Source organism: Crassostrea angulata, chromosome 1, assembly GCF_025612915.1.
Source record: "Crassostrea angulata isolate pt1a10 chromosome 1, ASM2561291v2, whole genome shotgun sequence".
NCBI lineage: Eukaryota > Metazoa > Mollusca > Bivalvia > Ostreida > Ostreidae > Magallana > Magallana angulata.
Genome location: NC_069111.1, coordinates 45,423,154 through 45,441,452, shown reverse-complemented (window position 1 = coordinate 45,441,452; position 18,299 = coordinate 45,423,154). Strand labels below are relative to the sequence as shown.

The window sequence follows — 18,299 nt, the reverse complement described above, 5'->3', positions numbered from 1 at the left end:
TTTCAAAAAAAATAGGCAAAACTAGTCGGAAATGCCGCGTACCACACTTTCTAGAGAAGTCGTTTTTGAGCTTAGCATTTTAAATCCCTCGTCTATTGCAATGGCGCTTTAACAAAGTATGAAAGATGTGGTTTTCACTAAATACCCAAATCTGTATGTCCATGAGTATTTATGAACCTTCAGTACTTTAAAAATAGTTATTCGTGATTGAATAACACGGATCCCAGTCTCGTGTGAAACAAATCTTCAAAACAAATATTTGTAACCATGCTTTATTGTTATATACAAAGTATTACGCATTTCATTTTTTTTTACAAAAAAAAAGTAAAAAATAAAAGTACAATTCTCACTATTTGATCAGAAATACAATATTATAATTATTTCAATAAAAAAAAAATTAATTATCAAAAAGTACTAAACACTTCTTCAAAGAAAAGTTTGCATAAATTGTCGGCAAACTCAAATGCCTCAAAATGGAAAATATCACAGAAACTCTAAGAAGCTTGCCAAAGTTCATTCCTATGGATAGGTAGATCCGGCGCCCAAAAACTGCAATGTAAAATAGAATATATTCAACTGTATTAACATGCTTGTGGTATACTTAGTATAATTTTGAAGTATAATAAACATGTATATTAAAGCAAGTTAAGCAATATGAGCTGCAATTTTCATGCTGATTTTCTACAAAAATGACAAAAAATATCATGGTTTTTTAAATTTCTGTTAGCCTTATTTTGGTAGGAAAAGCCGTTAAGAAGCCTTAATTGAAGCAAAATTGAATTATTGTCGTCTTGTACGAAAATTAAACCGCTATATATTTATTTCTTAGAAGATAAATCTTTCTTTTAAAAAAATTAATGAATTTTTCAAATCTTATTTATCATAAAAGTTTAAGTTACATACTGACTTAGCATACTAGCAGGTATTTGCAGCAAAATAAAATTCTAGAAAATACAGCTCATTTTGCTTTAAAGTTAAATAAACAAGTATAATTGCAAAATTTAGATAAGATAAAGCCCCAATCGGAGCTTCTCGGGTCTCTCCGGCCGGTTCGGTGTTCTTTCGAGATTTGTCGGAAAGGCCCGAGAGGCTTCGATCGGATAACGCCCAATGTAGGCACTAACGTGATCCTCCGTAACCCATGGTCAGCTACACTATAAGCATTCAAGATTGGCCCTGGGTTTCGGATGATGCTTACTACCGGGTTGAGCAATACTCAATAAAATAAATAATTTTTGATTTCAGAAACTCACTTAGCTATAAAATGTACTGTTTAATAATTCTACATCATTCTGAAACTTTTTTGATAAATCAGGTTAAAACCGTAAAAAGCTTTTTTGCGATAAGAACTATCTACCAATGTTAGTTTTTGTGCAGAACAACAATAATGAAATTTTGTTTTCATCTAAGCATATTTCCTCCCAAAAACCATGCCTAATAATTGTTTATTTCATTACAGAATGTGCTTTAGACACAACTGTTAACAATTGTTTGTTGTAGATGTATAACTGATGTTTGATCAACAAATAGTAAAAATTCTAATAACAAAATTTTTGTATGATATCTTAGATAGAAATGAACATAAACATATACGAGTATAGCTTGTGATGTGAAAACAAAATGTTTTCAATCGAGTCATCTGATGGTTGCATACATGTAGAGTTATCCAAGGTTTACGTTACATAGGGTCATCAAACTATAGTACATATAACGTATTGATAGAACAATTTTAATATTCATTCTTTTATACTAACCTCTGGAGCTTGGGGGGTTGTTGCCAGCAAAACATCATTCGCAGCGCTGGGGCTTCCCTATTTATGACAGAGATACATTCCATACTAATATATAAGTCAATGATATAACATGTAAATAGAATAACATGTTCTTTAAAATGAAACGACTTCATTGTTAACTTACCTCTGCTGCGTGTACATAGGACGTCTCCAGTATAAACCGGTCGTAACAATCGCTGTCCGTGAGGGTACCAGACTGTATATTGACCCCAGCCCGGACACATTTACCCGAGGGACAGGACGCTTTCTCTCCAGTGGCGTACTCCACATCGTTTAGCATTTTGAAAAACACAACCCTGAAATATAACCTCAAATGAATCTAATGTGACGGACTGTTGACTTTTGATTGAGGAAGGCTCCGATTTGTTTCCAGTCGAAAAACCTTTCAAAATGGTATTCTTACCACAATGCAAATTTTGATTTGTTCTTTCCGTAACAATGCATTCATTCAAGACGTGTATGTTTGTACTTACCCGACGTTCTTGTCGTAGAAATATTTGCCCCCCTCGGTGTCTTGTTGGATCTCCTCCAGGGAGCAGACTGGTTGTGTGGGTACCGATGTACTGCCCATTTTATACCAGAAGCTAAGAAGGGCATCCCTGGGCACGCAGTAGGCCATGATGACGGAGTCCGACCTGACGTCATCAAAAATATTTGTTAGTGATGCGCAGACTAGTTATCATTCTTTTTAATTTCAAATAATTATTATAGCATTTACTGCTCTATCAGTTAAAATGTGTGCGATGTTTACTACTGTATAGTTCGACACTGATTTGCGGTGTATTATTTCCTGGGAGAATCGCATTGTCAAAATGCAATCCTTTCTAAATAACGTTAAACATTTTTTTTTATTTCTCTTAGATATCTTTAGCAATAAAATAGACACAGTAATGATATGAAGGAAAAAGATTTACCGGTACTTGTATCTTAGCTAAAAAAACGTATTATCTATCGAAAATAGGGGAAATACACTGAAGGTATAGCACATGAAGAATCAAATGTTCTTTCTTGTTTTCCCAATAGGTGTATCGAGCCTTTTCTATACTTTTTTATTTCTTATCAATCGTATATACCGCAATTCAGCTTAAATAATTATAAGATATGATCATATTATAACCATACTTTGTTATAGATTCTCCTTTAAATGTTACAGATTGTGGCAGTCCGTCGTCGAAGGCGACTAAATACTGGAAATTCTTCTGGTTTTGGTTCGACTCTCCCAAGATAGCGATAAACTCTTTCTCCAGAACAGATCTTTTGGGTAAAGCGCCATCTGTTCTATAAACACTCATTTCTCTCTCATCAGAAAATGACACCATAATCTGAGGGTAAAAAATGCATAGAATGTACAATCTAAAAAGATTTGGCCATGGAAATATTTGTAAATCTTTAAATTCACTTCAACATCCATCCTCAAACTGTGCAAGAGAAAACTGCATTGATAGCTAGTGACCTTTAATGTCGGCTGTAATTGATTTGTCATGGTAATCCATCACCGGAACAAACGGATTTTCGATCTTTTCAACTGCTTTTAACCGGGTTGAAAGCAGTGTAACAAATAGAAAACCCTTGGGTTCCGACGGGATGAGATTAAGGATAAAAGTGAACAAGAAATTTTCATTTTAATCACAATAAGTGAATAATGGCTGTTACTTCAATATGCATGAACAATTACAATTTAAATTTTTTAATGTACCTCTCCATAGTTATAGGGGCAGTAAGCGACATTCCAGGAATCTCTAACTCTACATTGGCTGGTGACGAGGAACGGAGTGTTCTTCACCAGAGTGACAGACTTTGTTGTTGAGTGTCCCGTCAAGCCGTTCCCGATGTCCTTCAGCATAAACAGACTGTCCTCCTCTCTCTCTGTATTAGCGGTAGTGGTACTTTCACTTACACACTCCCGGAACAGGAAACGGTTGCCGGGTCCCTGTTATAGTTAAAAGTAAAAACAAAGTTAAAAGTAGTATCAGTGATGTAACAAGCATGGGTAGATTTATACAATTGATATCCAGGGATATTGTACTGTAAAATTTAGTTATTCTTTTTTTTTTAACAAATTGTAAAGGAACTACTAGTAATCGGAATAGGGAATGTATTATCCATGAGAAGAAGAAAAATTCAGCAAGTTTGCCTATGGGCATGCAGTTATAGCACATTGGAGACTTATCTTGAGTTCCCGACTGATCTATGAAACACACGTTTTAGAATAATTATCCCTTTGATACAATTTACAAGTAGTTTTTTTCTACAGTACAAAGATTCGTTTGAAATAATCAACACTTAAATAATTTGTTAACGCACATTTAAAAAAATTAAATGTATATGTATTTCAAATAAATACAAATTATAAAATCGATCTTGTTAGAATTCAAATAACTATTTTTGTCATTAGTATAATAATAAATACGATTGGTCTATTGAAAAAAAGCTTATTTATATGGGTTACCTTCAGGTAATAAAAGCCACCTGTTTACTTACAAACGTATATACCAAATTTCTTTTCATGTTGCAAGCGCCGAGAAACTGTTTTCTATTTGTTATAATGTTTTATATGAATATAGTCATTGCATTCTGTGATATTTTTACCTGCTTTCTAAAAAGAATTAAAGCATGTTTTTTATACTTAAATAAATGTAATATGATGAAGATGTATTTACATCAGCAAAGCTGAAGAGAACATTTTCCACTTGGTTTTGCGGATTCATATGGCTGAAACATTCGGTGTTGGACATCGCTGCAGATCTGTGGATGTCTGTTGACACAAAATCGTGGAACCAGGTGTTTTTGACGAAAACAGGTCCTTTGTTAAACCTGAACCCCACAACATCTCTTGATCTGAAAAATCAAATAAAGTTTACAAGTATTTGCAAAATTTGAAGATGGGGGAATAAGATGGCGCAAATGCCCATTCGGTTTAGTAGTGAAATACAATTTTAAATTTATTTTTCCCCAATTAAATCTATTCAAATATATTATAATACAACTTTGCAAAAGAAAAATCTCTAACTATAGTCAGTTTTTAATATATTTAACAAAAAATAAGAAAAAAAAATATTGTCGGAAATTTTGGTGGTATCGAACCCGTAACATAAAAACCCTAAATATATACGGTTAGCTTATGCCAGGTACTCTAACCACTGAGCCATTTCAGACACAACAAAGGCGCCTTTTTAAATATTATGTGTGACTAAGGTCACGAATTACCGGACTTGTATTATTTTTTTCAATACGTTCAGTTGTTGGGATACAAAATGATATTTTTAATGTATAGTGGGTCATCTCTCCACGTTTTTCTTGATTGAAATCGGTTTGTTTTCCATTAAACCTTAATTAGACTATGAGAAAAATATGGAGCACAGACCCACTCTATAAAAGAAAATGCCTGAAGTTCTAAAAAATGACAATATTTGCAGGTTTTGATACGTATACGCCTCTTTGAGTCAACATATTCCAAGTATTGAACATACCTACAGGTTACAAATCAATGATTCGTTAAATATATATTGTTTTAAATGATTTTAAAAAAACCCATCAGATTTGTTGATACTTTAATTTTTTAGTAGCCTGTCCGACCGCGTATGGGCATTTTACACGCCTTATCCACCCATCTTCTTTCCATGACATTAGAAAGAATAATTTAAACCTCTTGAATTAAGGAACTCGTTGTACCTTTGTCATGTTGTAAATTTTGAATTTACTGGGTGGGTGTAAATACAAAATTTACAACATGACAACAGTTGTCATGTTGTAAATTTTGTATTTACACCCACCCAGTAAATTCAAAATTTACAACATGACACCTTTATAAATGCCCATGTTATAGTTTGTTAATAAAAATGAGGACCGGAAGGGGAGAGAAAATTCAATAACCACACAACCCAAAATTCCAATTGGACATTTGACTTACGGGGTGGACGGGTAGGAGCGAGTGTAGCCTGTGTTTGGTTTCCCGAGATTGTCGGAGTACCCAATCACCACATTGTTGATAAACTCCACCCAAATATCTTGTTCTCTGGAAAACAATCAAAAGCTTGATATACAATACTGCATTGTGTGTATCTGTACCTTATCAGGTAATTATTATGCATAATCTTCATAAAATCCATTGAAAAGATTATTAAATTACCTGATGACGGTTGCTCCAATCTTACTGTCTGCAAATCTGGAAGAAAAGACATACGAAGTCAAAGACAAAAACAATATAATGATACATATATTGAATCAAAAGCCATTTACATCATTGTGAACTTGGGGACCAAATCGGCTGAAACTCCACATAGAAGATCACTTACGAGGACTCTCTCACAATGATGGGGGTTCCACGGACCCAGATATTTTGAGCTTTGTTCTTGTAAGCTGAAAACATTAAAGTTGATGTAGTTCAAGTATAAGTGGATTGACCCACGGGCGTTATTTTATAGTATATTTTAAACTAAACCTAGTAGTAGGTAAGTAATTAAAGAAGTGACGACTTTAAAATTGTAAAGTAGTGGACAAAATTTAATACAAAATTATATCGATGAAAAACTGATCTAAATATTGATAGAACCTTTTTAACAAGAGCTTGGACTTTCGGTTGGAAGTTTTATTTTGTTTGTTCATCAAAGCAAGCTGTCAAACATTGACCCTCTTTCTTCTTATTCGCTAAGAGAATCTCATTAATTCTCATATAGACTGTCAAAAGCGTTGCTCTGCTATGTGAAACTGACGTGTTTCAGCCAAATATACATCCCTGGATGAAGTCGGACGAGTGTCATTGCGTTTGAAATGTATGCATATCTATTAGCCAATGACTGGACAGTTATCCATTAGAAGACCCCGCCTTCATCAAATCGGAGTTTATCACGTTCTGCCCAAAGTTCAAGCTCTTGTTAAAATGGTTCTAACTATATACCGGTGTTTGATTGCACAATACCTTCATTAACAAGGATGTTTCGAAGTATAATGTACATTGTGCTTACCCGTGACTCTTTCGAACACGGCGGGAACGGGGGCCGATGAGGGATCCAAGGGGTTCTGTTTGGGGTTGTATTTGTTGTAGTCGGAGACAGTTAAATCATCGTGCTCGATGTTGTCAACAAACAGACCAGCCTGTAACAGGACAAATGCCGATAGAAATACTTATTTTTGTTACCAAATTAACAGTCTATAAATGAATAAACAAAATTTTTAACTCTTATGTTATAAAGTATTGATAACACGTATTTGAAAATAAAATTGACCATTCTTTATGTATATATTGGAAAATGTAGAAATACTAGCAGTTATAACTATATATATACACATTGTACATGTAGCATACGTTAAACACTGCCCAAAATACACTGCCCAAAAATTGTTCATAATTTTCTTCATTTTTTTTTTAAGCTCATAGCCTGAAAAGGGTTTAAAATACAGCATGGTGCCCTACCCTGACGTAAGAATGGTGGACGTTGTTTTTGTACAGTGTGATCTTGGTATGGCGGGCCTCCTTGTCCTGCATAAAGTTCCGGGCTCTGGAGGGTCCCGTGGGGAGATCTGGATACACAAACCACATACCAACACCCTAAAAGTAGAACAGAACGGTGAGTCTTTCACAGAGTAAGACTTTGACCGGCGATTTTTAATCCTCAACAACTATTAATGAGAGATAAGGAATTTTTTTTTAATCAACATCTTTTGCGGTAATATTACCTCTCCCCCGGCTGCAGCGTTGTTTAGGACTGTGGTTAGAGGATTAGTGATCCAAAACGTGGCAGGACCTTTCGATCTAAAAACAAAATGAAAATAAAAAATTTGAATTTAAATTTTAAAAAAAAAGTTTGACAGAGAATTTTTGTTTCAATATTTGTAAAAACAAAATAGGCTATTATCTTCGTCCGGTATGAAATTAAAGGAATTCTATTCTGTGATATATAAAAGAGTTCTGTTGAACTCACGTGTCTGTGGGGATAGCCCCGGTCACATCAAGAACGGTCGTCCCAACAAACCGTCTCTGACCTAGGCCAAGATTTCCCCGGAAGTACGTATTCTTCTCTCCTCCATCTTCCAAGAAGAACCCGTGGCCGACGGAATCGTAGCAGACGTTATCAATCAGCTACAGAAAATCAATTATATTATTAACTAACGTTACCATAGTTTGCCAAACTTGTGATCTGTATATAGCACTAAAAACACTGTAACCGTTTCTGTATTTCCTCAAATACATCTATCGTGGAAGGCGTAACCAACATTTAATTTTTGGATACTAGTTACTGACCAAACTGCTGGCCAATATTTAAAGTAAGATAATTTACCCTGGCGCTGTGTGTTCCGTGAATAGTGACACACCGGAACTGAGTGTGGTGGATGGAGTTTTTCCGGAGCACGGACTGTGTGGGGTACACGGATGTGTCCGACAGATCCTCACACATGTGGTAGTGGAGCGGGTATCTACCTACAGGGGTCAAATCATCAATGCTTGATATTAGATAAAAGTACTTTTGAACATGATTCCAGTGCTTTTCAGTAAAAAATAGACTGTGAACAAACTTTCATTCGCCATTACAAGATTTCGCGATTTAAGGTTAGTGGCAACTAATTTTCGCGGCTGAGACTACGCCGATGACCAAACAATACCCTGGAGGTCTTGTTCGCGTCGACAAGGATCTCACGAACTTCACAGAAGGTTCACGCGAATAAAAGACGAATTACTGACCCTAAATCAGTTAAACAATTTGATTTTCAAACATTAAAAGTATTAAGACCAATTTTTAATTTTTAATTATCATAGTAGCTTACCTAGTATCAAAGGCTGTCCCAGATTCGTCAATTCTACTCCGTCAACCTGGACATCTTTGAATCCATGCAAAAACTATAAACAACATTCACAATAAGAAACACTGAAGAAACGGCATCTTTGAAGTTTGCAAAAAAAAAAAATATGTAAAAAAAATCGTATGGGTTGCTGTTGTGTTCTGTACCTTTACGTGTCCACCATTGCTGTTTCCCTCAGACACCTCAGCGTCAATAAGAATGTGTCGGGTCATTAGCCCCACCTCTGCCCTCATGTCTACCCGGTTGTAGATCTCTCCGTAGTGGTCGTATTCGAATGGATCTGAAAATGTTTTAGGAAAACGGTCAGTTTGCATCGAATTTTTAACACCCGATCTTGCATCGGCAACTTTCAGAATGGTATGGTACTTTATTTATAATTTAAAATGGTTTGAATGTGAATAAAAGAAGAATACACCAGTTTATATATTTTGTTTTGATTTTGGAAGTTTATTTTCTTTTAAGTACTTTAGGAGACTCACGGTTCAGTCTGACGGTGTTTGATGAACAGATGACGTTGTTACAAGGAATGACTTCAAACTCCTCAACCTGCCTCCAGTCGTAATCCGTGGACGCCACGAAGATCTTGTCACCTGGAATTCAAAATGGACCACCAGTCAACATAGATAAATACACAGGTATAAACATAGAAGACTGAAAAGGGATGCGACAGTTGCTGGAGAGCTATAATTGTAGCTTACCGGTTTTCCATGAGTTCACATTATCGACTACGGAGATGATGGGCCGGGTTAACAGAGTGTTGAACACAAACAACCCAAGGCTCCCTTGCCATGACTCCAGTCCATTATATGTGCTTACAACTAACTCACGCTCCCGGGAGTCATCGCTGTAAACCAAAAGTGCTTCCGTTCTGTTATCGGGTCCAATTGTGGAATCCATATCCTCTTTAAAGCTCGCCTGGTCTCCTAAAATGGTATTTCACATCGCTTGAAAGTTTTAGAGCAGAGCAAATTTGATCAAGTTGAGCTTTCTATCACGTAGTAGTGTACAATCATACCTTTTTATCACGTAGTAGTGTACAATCATACCTTTCTATCACGTAGTAGTGTACAATCATACCTTTCTATCACGTAGTAGTGTACAATCATACCTTTTTTGCCCAAAGCAACGTAAGCATCGTCCGGCTGAACGTTTCTAAGGGAATTGACTGGTGCTACAAGATCAAAGGCGTCAAACAAGGTGGTGTAATCTCGGTCCTCCCGTTTGTAATCTCTTTGTGTTGCAAGAACAAAAATATCACCAACAGGTATGTCTGAAAAGTTAACGGTCAGAAACTATATTGGCTGTGATGCGAAGCACAAATGATCATGGATTTTCAAAGTCCTTCTGACCTAAAAATCATGTTTTCATAAACGCCTCGGGAGAGAACAAATTTGAAAAACTTACTGTTCAAGAAAGTGGCAAGTTCGCTAATGGCTGTATTGATGTTATCTTGGTTCCAGGATTTCAATGACTTGTGTATACGGTTTACATAAACTATTCCTGGGTCTTTTTCAATATCAAAGTCGGCGGGAAAATCTTCCCTGAAATGGTAGATATAAATACCATGTCCCCTTTCAATATCTCCCGAGTCCTGCAAAAATCAGGTATAATATCCATTCAATAAAGCAGTAAAAACTCTCTCTCTCTCTATCTCTCTCTCATCTGGTCATTAAATGATTACACACGACTTATATATAATCTTTGTCTTAATAATATTTATAGGTTTATTTACATATACCGAGTATGATTTCCTCTATTTCTAAACTTTAGTTAATTCATAGCGCTGTAGAAACAGAAATCTACAATCCCCGTTTTTCGATTGGTCGAAACCTACAGCGCTCTAAGAAAAATCACGCACTGCATGAAATAATCATGATAATGTCAGACTCAAATTCCCATAGGAGACGATTAGGATGTTTATTTGAGCTTATGTACATTAACAGTATTTTAGTGAATTTTACTTAGTTTCTACAATAAGTTTCATAATTTGTTAAAAAAGAGGTGTAAAAAAAACAATAAAATGTTTTCTTTGATGATTCATGTGGGTCATGAAGTTAGCGATCATTGCAGAGTTTTTTTTTTTTACATAACCCGATAACGCATATTATGTATTTTTTCTTGCAAAGTCGCCACATTCATATTCCGAAGGAATCACCAAAGAGAGCATTTTATTGTTTAAATACTGATAAGCAATCTAACCTTATGATTAAAGATCTCGGCCGTGGCTTCATCAAACTTAGGAACGTGCTTAGTCAACTTTGTCCACGATAACTTCTCCCTTCCGTATAGGTTTAGGACTCCTCCTGCCTCTACTCCAAGGAACTTCTCTCCAAAGCCAGGAATGTTCAGTTTCTCATCGGGTTCACCTTCATGAACGAATACATCTTAATTATTCAAAACCCCGTTTCTAAATAGAATTATAATGAAATGCTTGACGGGATTATAAACAACACGTGTCACAAATTAAGTTTTATTAGTCTTTCTTTAAAAAAATGATTCTTTTCTTTAAAAAAAAGCATTCATGTACATGTATATTTTAGTTATGAGATATTTACCCAATAGAGTGATTCGTGCTTTCTTGCCGAATCTACAAGTCGGGCTCCCGATATGTAGTTCTCCGCCATTTTGAATTTTGATATAGTGCGACCTCATTCCGTAATCGCCGGCTCTGCTCCATACCAGACGGCCACCGGAAGCGATGGTCAGTCCGAACAGTTCCACGGACGTGTCCAGGAGCACGGGGCTGGAGATCGTTATTTCGTCTTGGGGAGAGGTCGTTCCCTAAACGAGTAGATTTTATGTAAGAATGTACCAATAACTAATGTCAATTAAGAATTTCAGACAAAACATTTTATTGTCATTTTCTAAAGTCGCTCTAAACATAGATCTAAAGTATTGATAAAGTTAAAGAACATATTGGATGCATTTATCTGGTAAAACAGTTAAATAAAAAATCAAATCAAATAATGTACGAAGACATCTTTTAATATAAAAAAGGTCGCTTTAAAAATGAAAAGAGAAATGGAGTGGTATTTTAAGCATTTACATGTGTACGTCGAAATACGCAAGATTGCAATTTTCTTTTTTAAATAGATTTTTTTTTAAATGAGACCGCCAATTGTGTATTTTATTTAATAACATTATTTAACAGACGCACGCTTCTTCTTATGTATTTAAATTACCTTTTAAAGATGCTTAAAGATCATCGTAAAAAAAAACCAAAAAACTTTTAAATTGGCGTTTGCGGTTATATCAAATATGTCAAACTAAAATTTATTCGAGCATTATTTATCAATAGCTGTTCATTCTACTTTATAAGAGTTCAAAAGAGTAGGAAACATTATCAATATATACAAATGACGAAGAGCACTCGCACATGTCTTTACCGGCTTTTGATTTTAAAGGTTTTAGAAAACACATTAACATAATTTAAGGCTAGCTATTTAATGTTTCTTTATGGGTACATTACCCCTTTACCTTTTTTTCCAATTACTGCGTTACAACAATTTAACTAAACTTGTTTATCTAAAAAGTGTCAATTTTTTGGACGGTTGCTTTCCTCTGATATCACATCAACTCGAATGAACAAGCCTGTTTTTAAAATGATTTTTATTAACATTTATGTTACAAATACCTTTTGTTAAAGTTATCATCAATAATCAGCGTTCACGAAAATATGTCGCCATTTCTGTGGGAAAAAAAGAGCTTATCTGTTCCGTTTCCATTTTAAATCTAATTGTGGTTAATAATGGTCCCATTGACATATGCTCTTTATAATAGTGCGTCACATCATTTATATTCAATTATTTTGGGAAATTGCTTATTCAAATCGACAAGATTCCATGTAGTTGGCAATGTTTGTTGTGCAGTAGATATAGCATTTGACTCCTAACTCGCAGATCCCGAGTTTGATCCGGCAATGACCATTGATTGTTCTTTCGTTCTTTCATCCCCAAATTTTGAAAATTCATCTTCGCCAACTAATGAGATCATTGGAAAATATGCCCCTCCATAAAAAAAAATATTTAAAAAAAAAAAAGCCCTATTTTTTCAGTCGTTTTCAAATTGTAAAATCGTACATGTACACACAATTATCATACTTTTGAAAAAAACTTTCCAAAAGTGTCGAGTATATTCTTTAAACTACCCCGTGACAACCATTTCACGATCTGTGAACAATTCTATTCTCCCATTTTTATCGATATCTCTGGCCAGTAGTTGCTAACGAAGGATCAGCAGACTTTCGAACAATGGTTATATACTTTAAAAAAAATTATTTTTTTTTCCTTTTTTTGGGGGGGGGGGGGGTTGGGACCAAGTCAACGCACTTTTTTTTTTTTATTTCAAAGTGCATTGATATTGTCTGTGTTAACTCACTTTGAGAAAAAAATAATATCCAGCGGTTGGTCGAAATACTTGATACGTTTGAATACACTAAATGATTATCTTAACATTGTTTAGCACAATAAAATATATTAGATCCAAAGTGATTCTCAGCTATTATATCAACAATTTACATACAATTAAGAACGATTAACTTGTGAGTTTTGTATTTTCCACATAGAACATTACTGCATATCGAAGCAATTTTTCTCAAGGTGGGTTTTTTTTCGATGTGTGTTGCCAATGTGCTGCCTTTTTCATTTGTTATGAGTTGATGATTTACCCGAGACTGTCTGGTTTGAATGTTTCAGGTACTGGTACAGTCTTACACTTTAGTGCAATCAGAATGATGCTTGTTTACTATGGTGGCGTATTTCCACACCCCCCCCCCCACCCACATAAACATAAATTATGCCAACAGCAAGAAAATTATGCCATTTGAACATGGAAAATTATGTCTATATGCAAGATATTTATGTCTTCATAGTTTACTAATATCGGCCAAAGCAAATTCAAGTTTTTATAGTGTAAGAACAATGGATTGCACCACAGCAGTAATGAATAAACTCTGTCTATAGTAATAGTATTTTTGTTTTTTTTTCATATATATGTTGCGTCAGTGAGGTCAAGATTTCTGTTAGGTATATAAACAATTTTCCATACCTATAATATGTTCAAATATGTTCACCTTTACGTTGATTTATTTCACCCCCCCCCCCAACCCAACCAATTCGCCTGCCGTAATACATTCTTTGCAGGTCAGAAAAGGGACAAGATAAAAAAGAACCAAAAGAAACAAGCAAACAGAACCTAACGAACAAAAACATCTTTCTCAACTGAATTTTAAACATTGAACATATATATTTTACTGACATTAATGCAAAAAGGATGTAAAGCTAGAACTATTCATTCAATCCAATGAAATTAAACTAGTTTGTTTCCTCTTTTGTTTATTTCATTTTAAGAAGAAAAAAAATGACGAATCATGTTTAAGATCTCTCACAAACATGCAGGTAAATATATCGTATCCTGTAGCGGGAACTGTGTTTACGGTTTCATCGGTGCGGGGGTGGTCTTGGATGGCTTAATACGGATAAACAGTCGAAACTATCAAATCTTGTTATTTAATTAACCATACAAAGATCTTATATCGCACCTAGTCACGAACTGTGTGTTATAGATATCTTCAAATCTGCGTTTCGTAAAGGTCAATTTTAAAATTTCATTTTCAAAGTTATTGGTGTGTGTAATTATATAAAAAACCTGCGGCTGGTCCGTTTGAGGTCAAACTATGGCATGATGTTTAATGGAGTTTATTTTGCTCAATTTCGAACACTTTTCAATTAAGAAACGATTTTTTATGAACTTTGTTAATTTGAAAAAAGTTTCTCGTACCAAATAATTTTAAAACAAATAAGCATGAAAAAGCATTATAGTTTTGATATGCATGTGTATAATGGTTTTATCAGATCTCAGACACTTCAATGCATAAATATTCAGGCAAATTGGAGACGTTTAATAAAATTGAATCGTTAAGCATGAAATCACGAAAAATTGAGCTCTTCGCTCGTCATGACTTCAAAAACAATAAATAACATAATTAATTATGAATGCCTCAGAATAAACACAATTTCATCTTTCAATAACTAAAAATAAAGGATCCTCTCTTATTTTAGATAAAAACCTCCCCAAACCTGTGAAAATATTTTTTCTCTAATTTTATTTCAAAAAAAAAAAAAAAGAAAAAGAAAAGATGCATTGCATTTGAAGAGACTTACAATTTGTGTAGTCCATGACACCAAATCCGCGGCATCATCGGGACATTCCGCTAGGGCGGCGCTGCAGAACAGCAGCCCACAGAGCAAGGTACCCAGTCTCTTTGTCATGCTGTACGTCTGATTAACGTGCAACCTTTCCCGGCTACATTTATACCCGTTAACGTTCCGCCTCTCTGATTCCCGTGACGTCAGCTGATTTTTTCCAATTATCATCTTTAAGCGGAGCGTGTCGGCCTTGCGACTTCTTTGACCCCTGAGGAAAGTTTTCACAACAACTTGTTATTCTACGTATCAAAATCAACCTGAAATTTGTTTTGTATAAGATTGTTCGTGTTTAAAACTTAGGGTTCAAATGGCTTATTTATTTACTTTAAATTTCTGTTTATTGGACGGACCCTAAGTATATTGCTCTCTGCGAGTGTTCTAATTTTTTCAAAGTTTTTTTTATGTACGTCAGTCTTGAACATATTTATTATCAAAAGAGTTTAACGAGTTTAGAATATATTGACAACAAGTGTTCCAAACTGTTCGTTCTATCTTGCAATTCTACAACTATCGGTATATAAAATATGCATGATTTGTTTTCATTGTATATTAAGTTTATATATATTAAACGGTCTTCGCTTTTTATAAAAAACAAAAAATTTTAACGCTTCACGCATATATTTCTCTCTGTTCATAGTTTTTATTTATGTTTTTTAAAAATTTCTTAATGATTTTATCCTTTAAAATAGTAAAAGGCATTTTTTGCATTACTAATTTCTTTTTCTTAAATTTCGATGCATATTTGTGAATTGATCAAAACATCTCTTGGCACTTCTCCATCAGAGGAAGTTATTTTATCTACATGGGAAGCTATTAAATTGCAACTTTAATTCAAACACATAAAAAAGGAGAGAAGCAAACAAAAATCAACAAGTAGTTATAATTAAATCAAAGTACTGAAAGTACTGAAAAGCGCTAAGCCGGGAAGAAAGTGATAAAAATATATCGATTGATATGAAAATAAATGTAAAGAATCATATTGTTCGTTATTGAGAAAAATGCACTTAATATGTAAAATTGAAATTTTAAATTTACAATTATATAACAATCTGCCTTAAAGCATGTTTAAAAAGAGAATGCTTGATTTTAAAATTTTAGCAATTTCTGGAAATCTAGATTATTTGTAGTAATTTTATGATGATATTGCTAGTTAGTTTTAAACAGATTTCGCTACTTTAATGATATACCCTAAAATATACCACAGAAGAGACCGTCTAGTTGATTCTTAAATGAAATGAAGCGACTCCATTTTGATATTCTAACATCTGGTAATGTTTATTCATTAGGGGTCTTTGTATGGCGTATTGTTAAATTAGGCTGGAAATATTGTTCGAATACCAAAGCGTATATTTTGAAGAATACTGCACATTAATTAGATCATTAATAAAATCATATTTGCAAATTAAACGAGGTTAGCTGGTATCACTTTATAAAGATTATTACTTATATTTACTGTACATAGTATTTAAAGTAACTCGACAATTATATCTTTTTTATAAATAATAATCAAATCATTGGTTTTGGAAAATTATAATATTACATATCAATGCAAATTGATAGAAAAATAATAAATAATGAAATATTGCATACAGAAAATGAAGCCTAAAATAATGTTAATAAAAAGCAACACAAATTATCGTGGAAATTTAAGGTGTTAATCAAAAAATTTTGTATAAAAAATTCTGCATTTTTTGTATAAAACATGGTGTTCATAACTGTAACATATTACATTTAAAAACACCCAAAACCTATTGATGTAGAATTATTCCAATTATTAATAAACACCTAAAATATAACATCAATTTTTTTCTCGAAAAAAATCATCATGATAAGGCTTTTGGAGCACCCGTATCTGATATATAATAATGACATTTAAATGAAACTTATTGTTAATTTAATATATTCTGGTAGAACAAATGCATCTGCATGCAGGATAACGTCAATTTAAATAAGTTCTGCCTACTGCAAAGTTATATATGGTATTTCAAGAGTACGTCATCTCCAGGGTACGACCTCCCAGCATCCGTCAGTAGGTGGCGGTATATAGGAAACGCGAAAACGAAAGTGGAAGTAAGTTTAGAAATCTGGCGACAAAAAAGCGCAATCGCAACTTCTCGGGTCTTTCCGGCAAGCTCGGAAAAACACCTCGAATGTATTACCTAGGCGTCCATGACAACCCCCCTTTTTGTAAAACTTGAAATGAATAGAACAAATTTACGATCTGTTGAGATGTGAGCTATACTTCATTAAAGTAAACGATATACAGTAAAATATAACACAGAAGCGACATACAAGACTGTCTAGCCGATACTTATTTTAATGGGAAGCGACTCCATTTTGTATAAAATTCTAACATCCGGTGTTGTTAATACATTCGAGGTGTTTTTCCGAGCCTGCCGGAAAGGCCCGAGAAGTTGCGATTGAAAAAAGCGCTGCAGCTGTGCTTAGCGCTTTAAAAAAGGAAAACATCCTCCAAATGCACAACAGACATTGTATGTTAACATACATATATAGTTTTAAAATATTCTAATTTTTTCATCTTTTTATGCAACTAAATAAAGATTTCGTAATAACGTTTAATTTGTAAACTTGGATAAATGCATTCTTGTGGGAAATGGAATCTAAATTGTATAGATATCTTTTTCAAATAGGATCTAACCAAAAAAATTCTATGAAAACTGTGTGAGTCTTAATAAGATTTTTTTCCAGGACCACTAAAATATTTACAACAAAGATTTTCAATAAAACAAATTTATATATTCTTAAATATTCAATTCATACCCCCCCCCCAAAAAAAAATAAAATCAATAATGATCAATAATGGGGTGACAAAGCTAAAAAAAATTGTTTTAGGTGTTTGTGGACAACTTTGATATATTTATAAGCAGCCACAAATGACTTTAAATATGGTTGAATGTTAGTGATTTGAAAAAAAGTTACACAATATTACAATAAAAATTAATGATAATAAAATATTAGCTGACCCCCCCCCCCCCAATCAAACTGATTAAAATCAGATTCTTGATCCACTCCTTGTTTTTCTATTGATGTGTAGCGACAATAAAAAAAGCAAGGAGCGGATCGAGGATCTGATTTTAATCAGAGTGCTTAAGAATGGGCATGTTTATGTATTTATCTTACCTTTATAAAAAGAGGAGACACAAAGACAGCTTCCAGTTGAATACTGGAGAGCTGTTTCCCGCGCCCCCATTTTATACGCATGGACACTGCGCCTCAAAATACAGTGAATATGACCGTGTCCGTACTAATGGTCTGACGCACCGGGGTCAGGCGGTCTTTTTATGACCCGGCGCAGATAGTCTCATCGCTGGACTCTCCTCCAACATAAACAACCATACGTTATTTGTATATATCGAAGGACTTGTACTTTATAACTAATTTCTATGGAATTTCCGATCATGATATGATGATTATCGTGATACCTGATAACCGTGACTATTCAATCAGTGACTCGGTCCTCATTAAGAATCAATATTCAATT

General features: G+C 34.1%; 1 protein-coding gene across 1 annotated transcript; it reads right to left on the bottom strand.

The window, feature by feature from the left end:
- Window positions 1-258: 258 nt before the first annotated feature.
- LOC128173795 (cell surface hyaluronidase-like) lies at window positions 259-14,906 on the bottom strand. Its single transcript, XM_052839464.1, has 24 exons — window positions 14,753-14,906; window positions 11,147-11,372; window positions 10,791-10,957; window positions 9,996-10,182; window positions 9,700-9,861; window positions 9,290-9,514; window positions 9,071-9,181; window positions 8,738-8,871; window positions 8,556-8,628; window positions 8,072-8,211; window positions 7,715-7,872; window positions 7,470-7,545; window positions 7,207-7,341; window positions 6,758-6,887; window positions 6,089-6,152; window positions 5,923-5,958; window positions 5,704-5,808; window positions 4,454-4,631; window positions 3,490-3,723; window positions 2,916-3,115; window positions 2,267-2,428; window positions 1,918-2,089; window positions 1,755-1,811; window positions 259-549 (listed from the first exon to the last, which is right to left on the bottom strand). Exons 1-24 carry the CDS (start codon window positions 14,858-14,860, stop codon window positions 520-522), a joined length of 3,270 nt encoding a protein of 1,089 aa, XP_052695424.1. The 5' UTR covers window positions 14,861-14,906; the 3' UTR covers window positions 259-519.
- Between the last annotated feature and the right edge of the window lie 3,393 nt (window positions 14,907-18,299).

What these genes read in the sequence shown, in the direction of transcription:
- LOC128173795 (XM_052839464.1), bottom strand. Translation starts at nt 14,860, where the DNA reads ATGACAAAGAGACTGGGTACCTTGCTCTGTGGGCTGCTGTTCTGCAGC. An exon ending in ACTTGCCACTTTCTTGAACA is followed by an intron (nt 9,862 to 9,995) that starts GTAAGTTTTTCA and finishes TTAACTTTTCAG; the next exon opens with ACATACCTGTTGGTGATATT. An exon ending in GGGGCTATCCCCACAGACAC is followed by an intron (nt 7,546 to 7,714) that starts GTGAGTTCAACA and finishes TTTTGTTTTTAG; the next exon opens with ATCGAAAGGTCCTGCCACGT.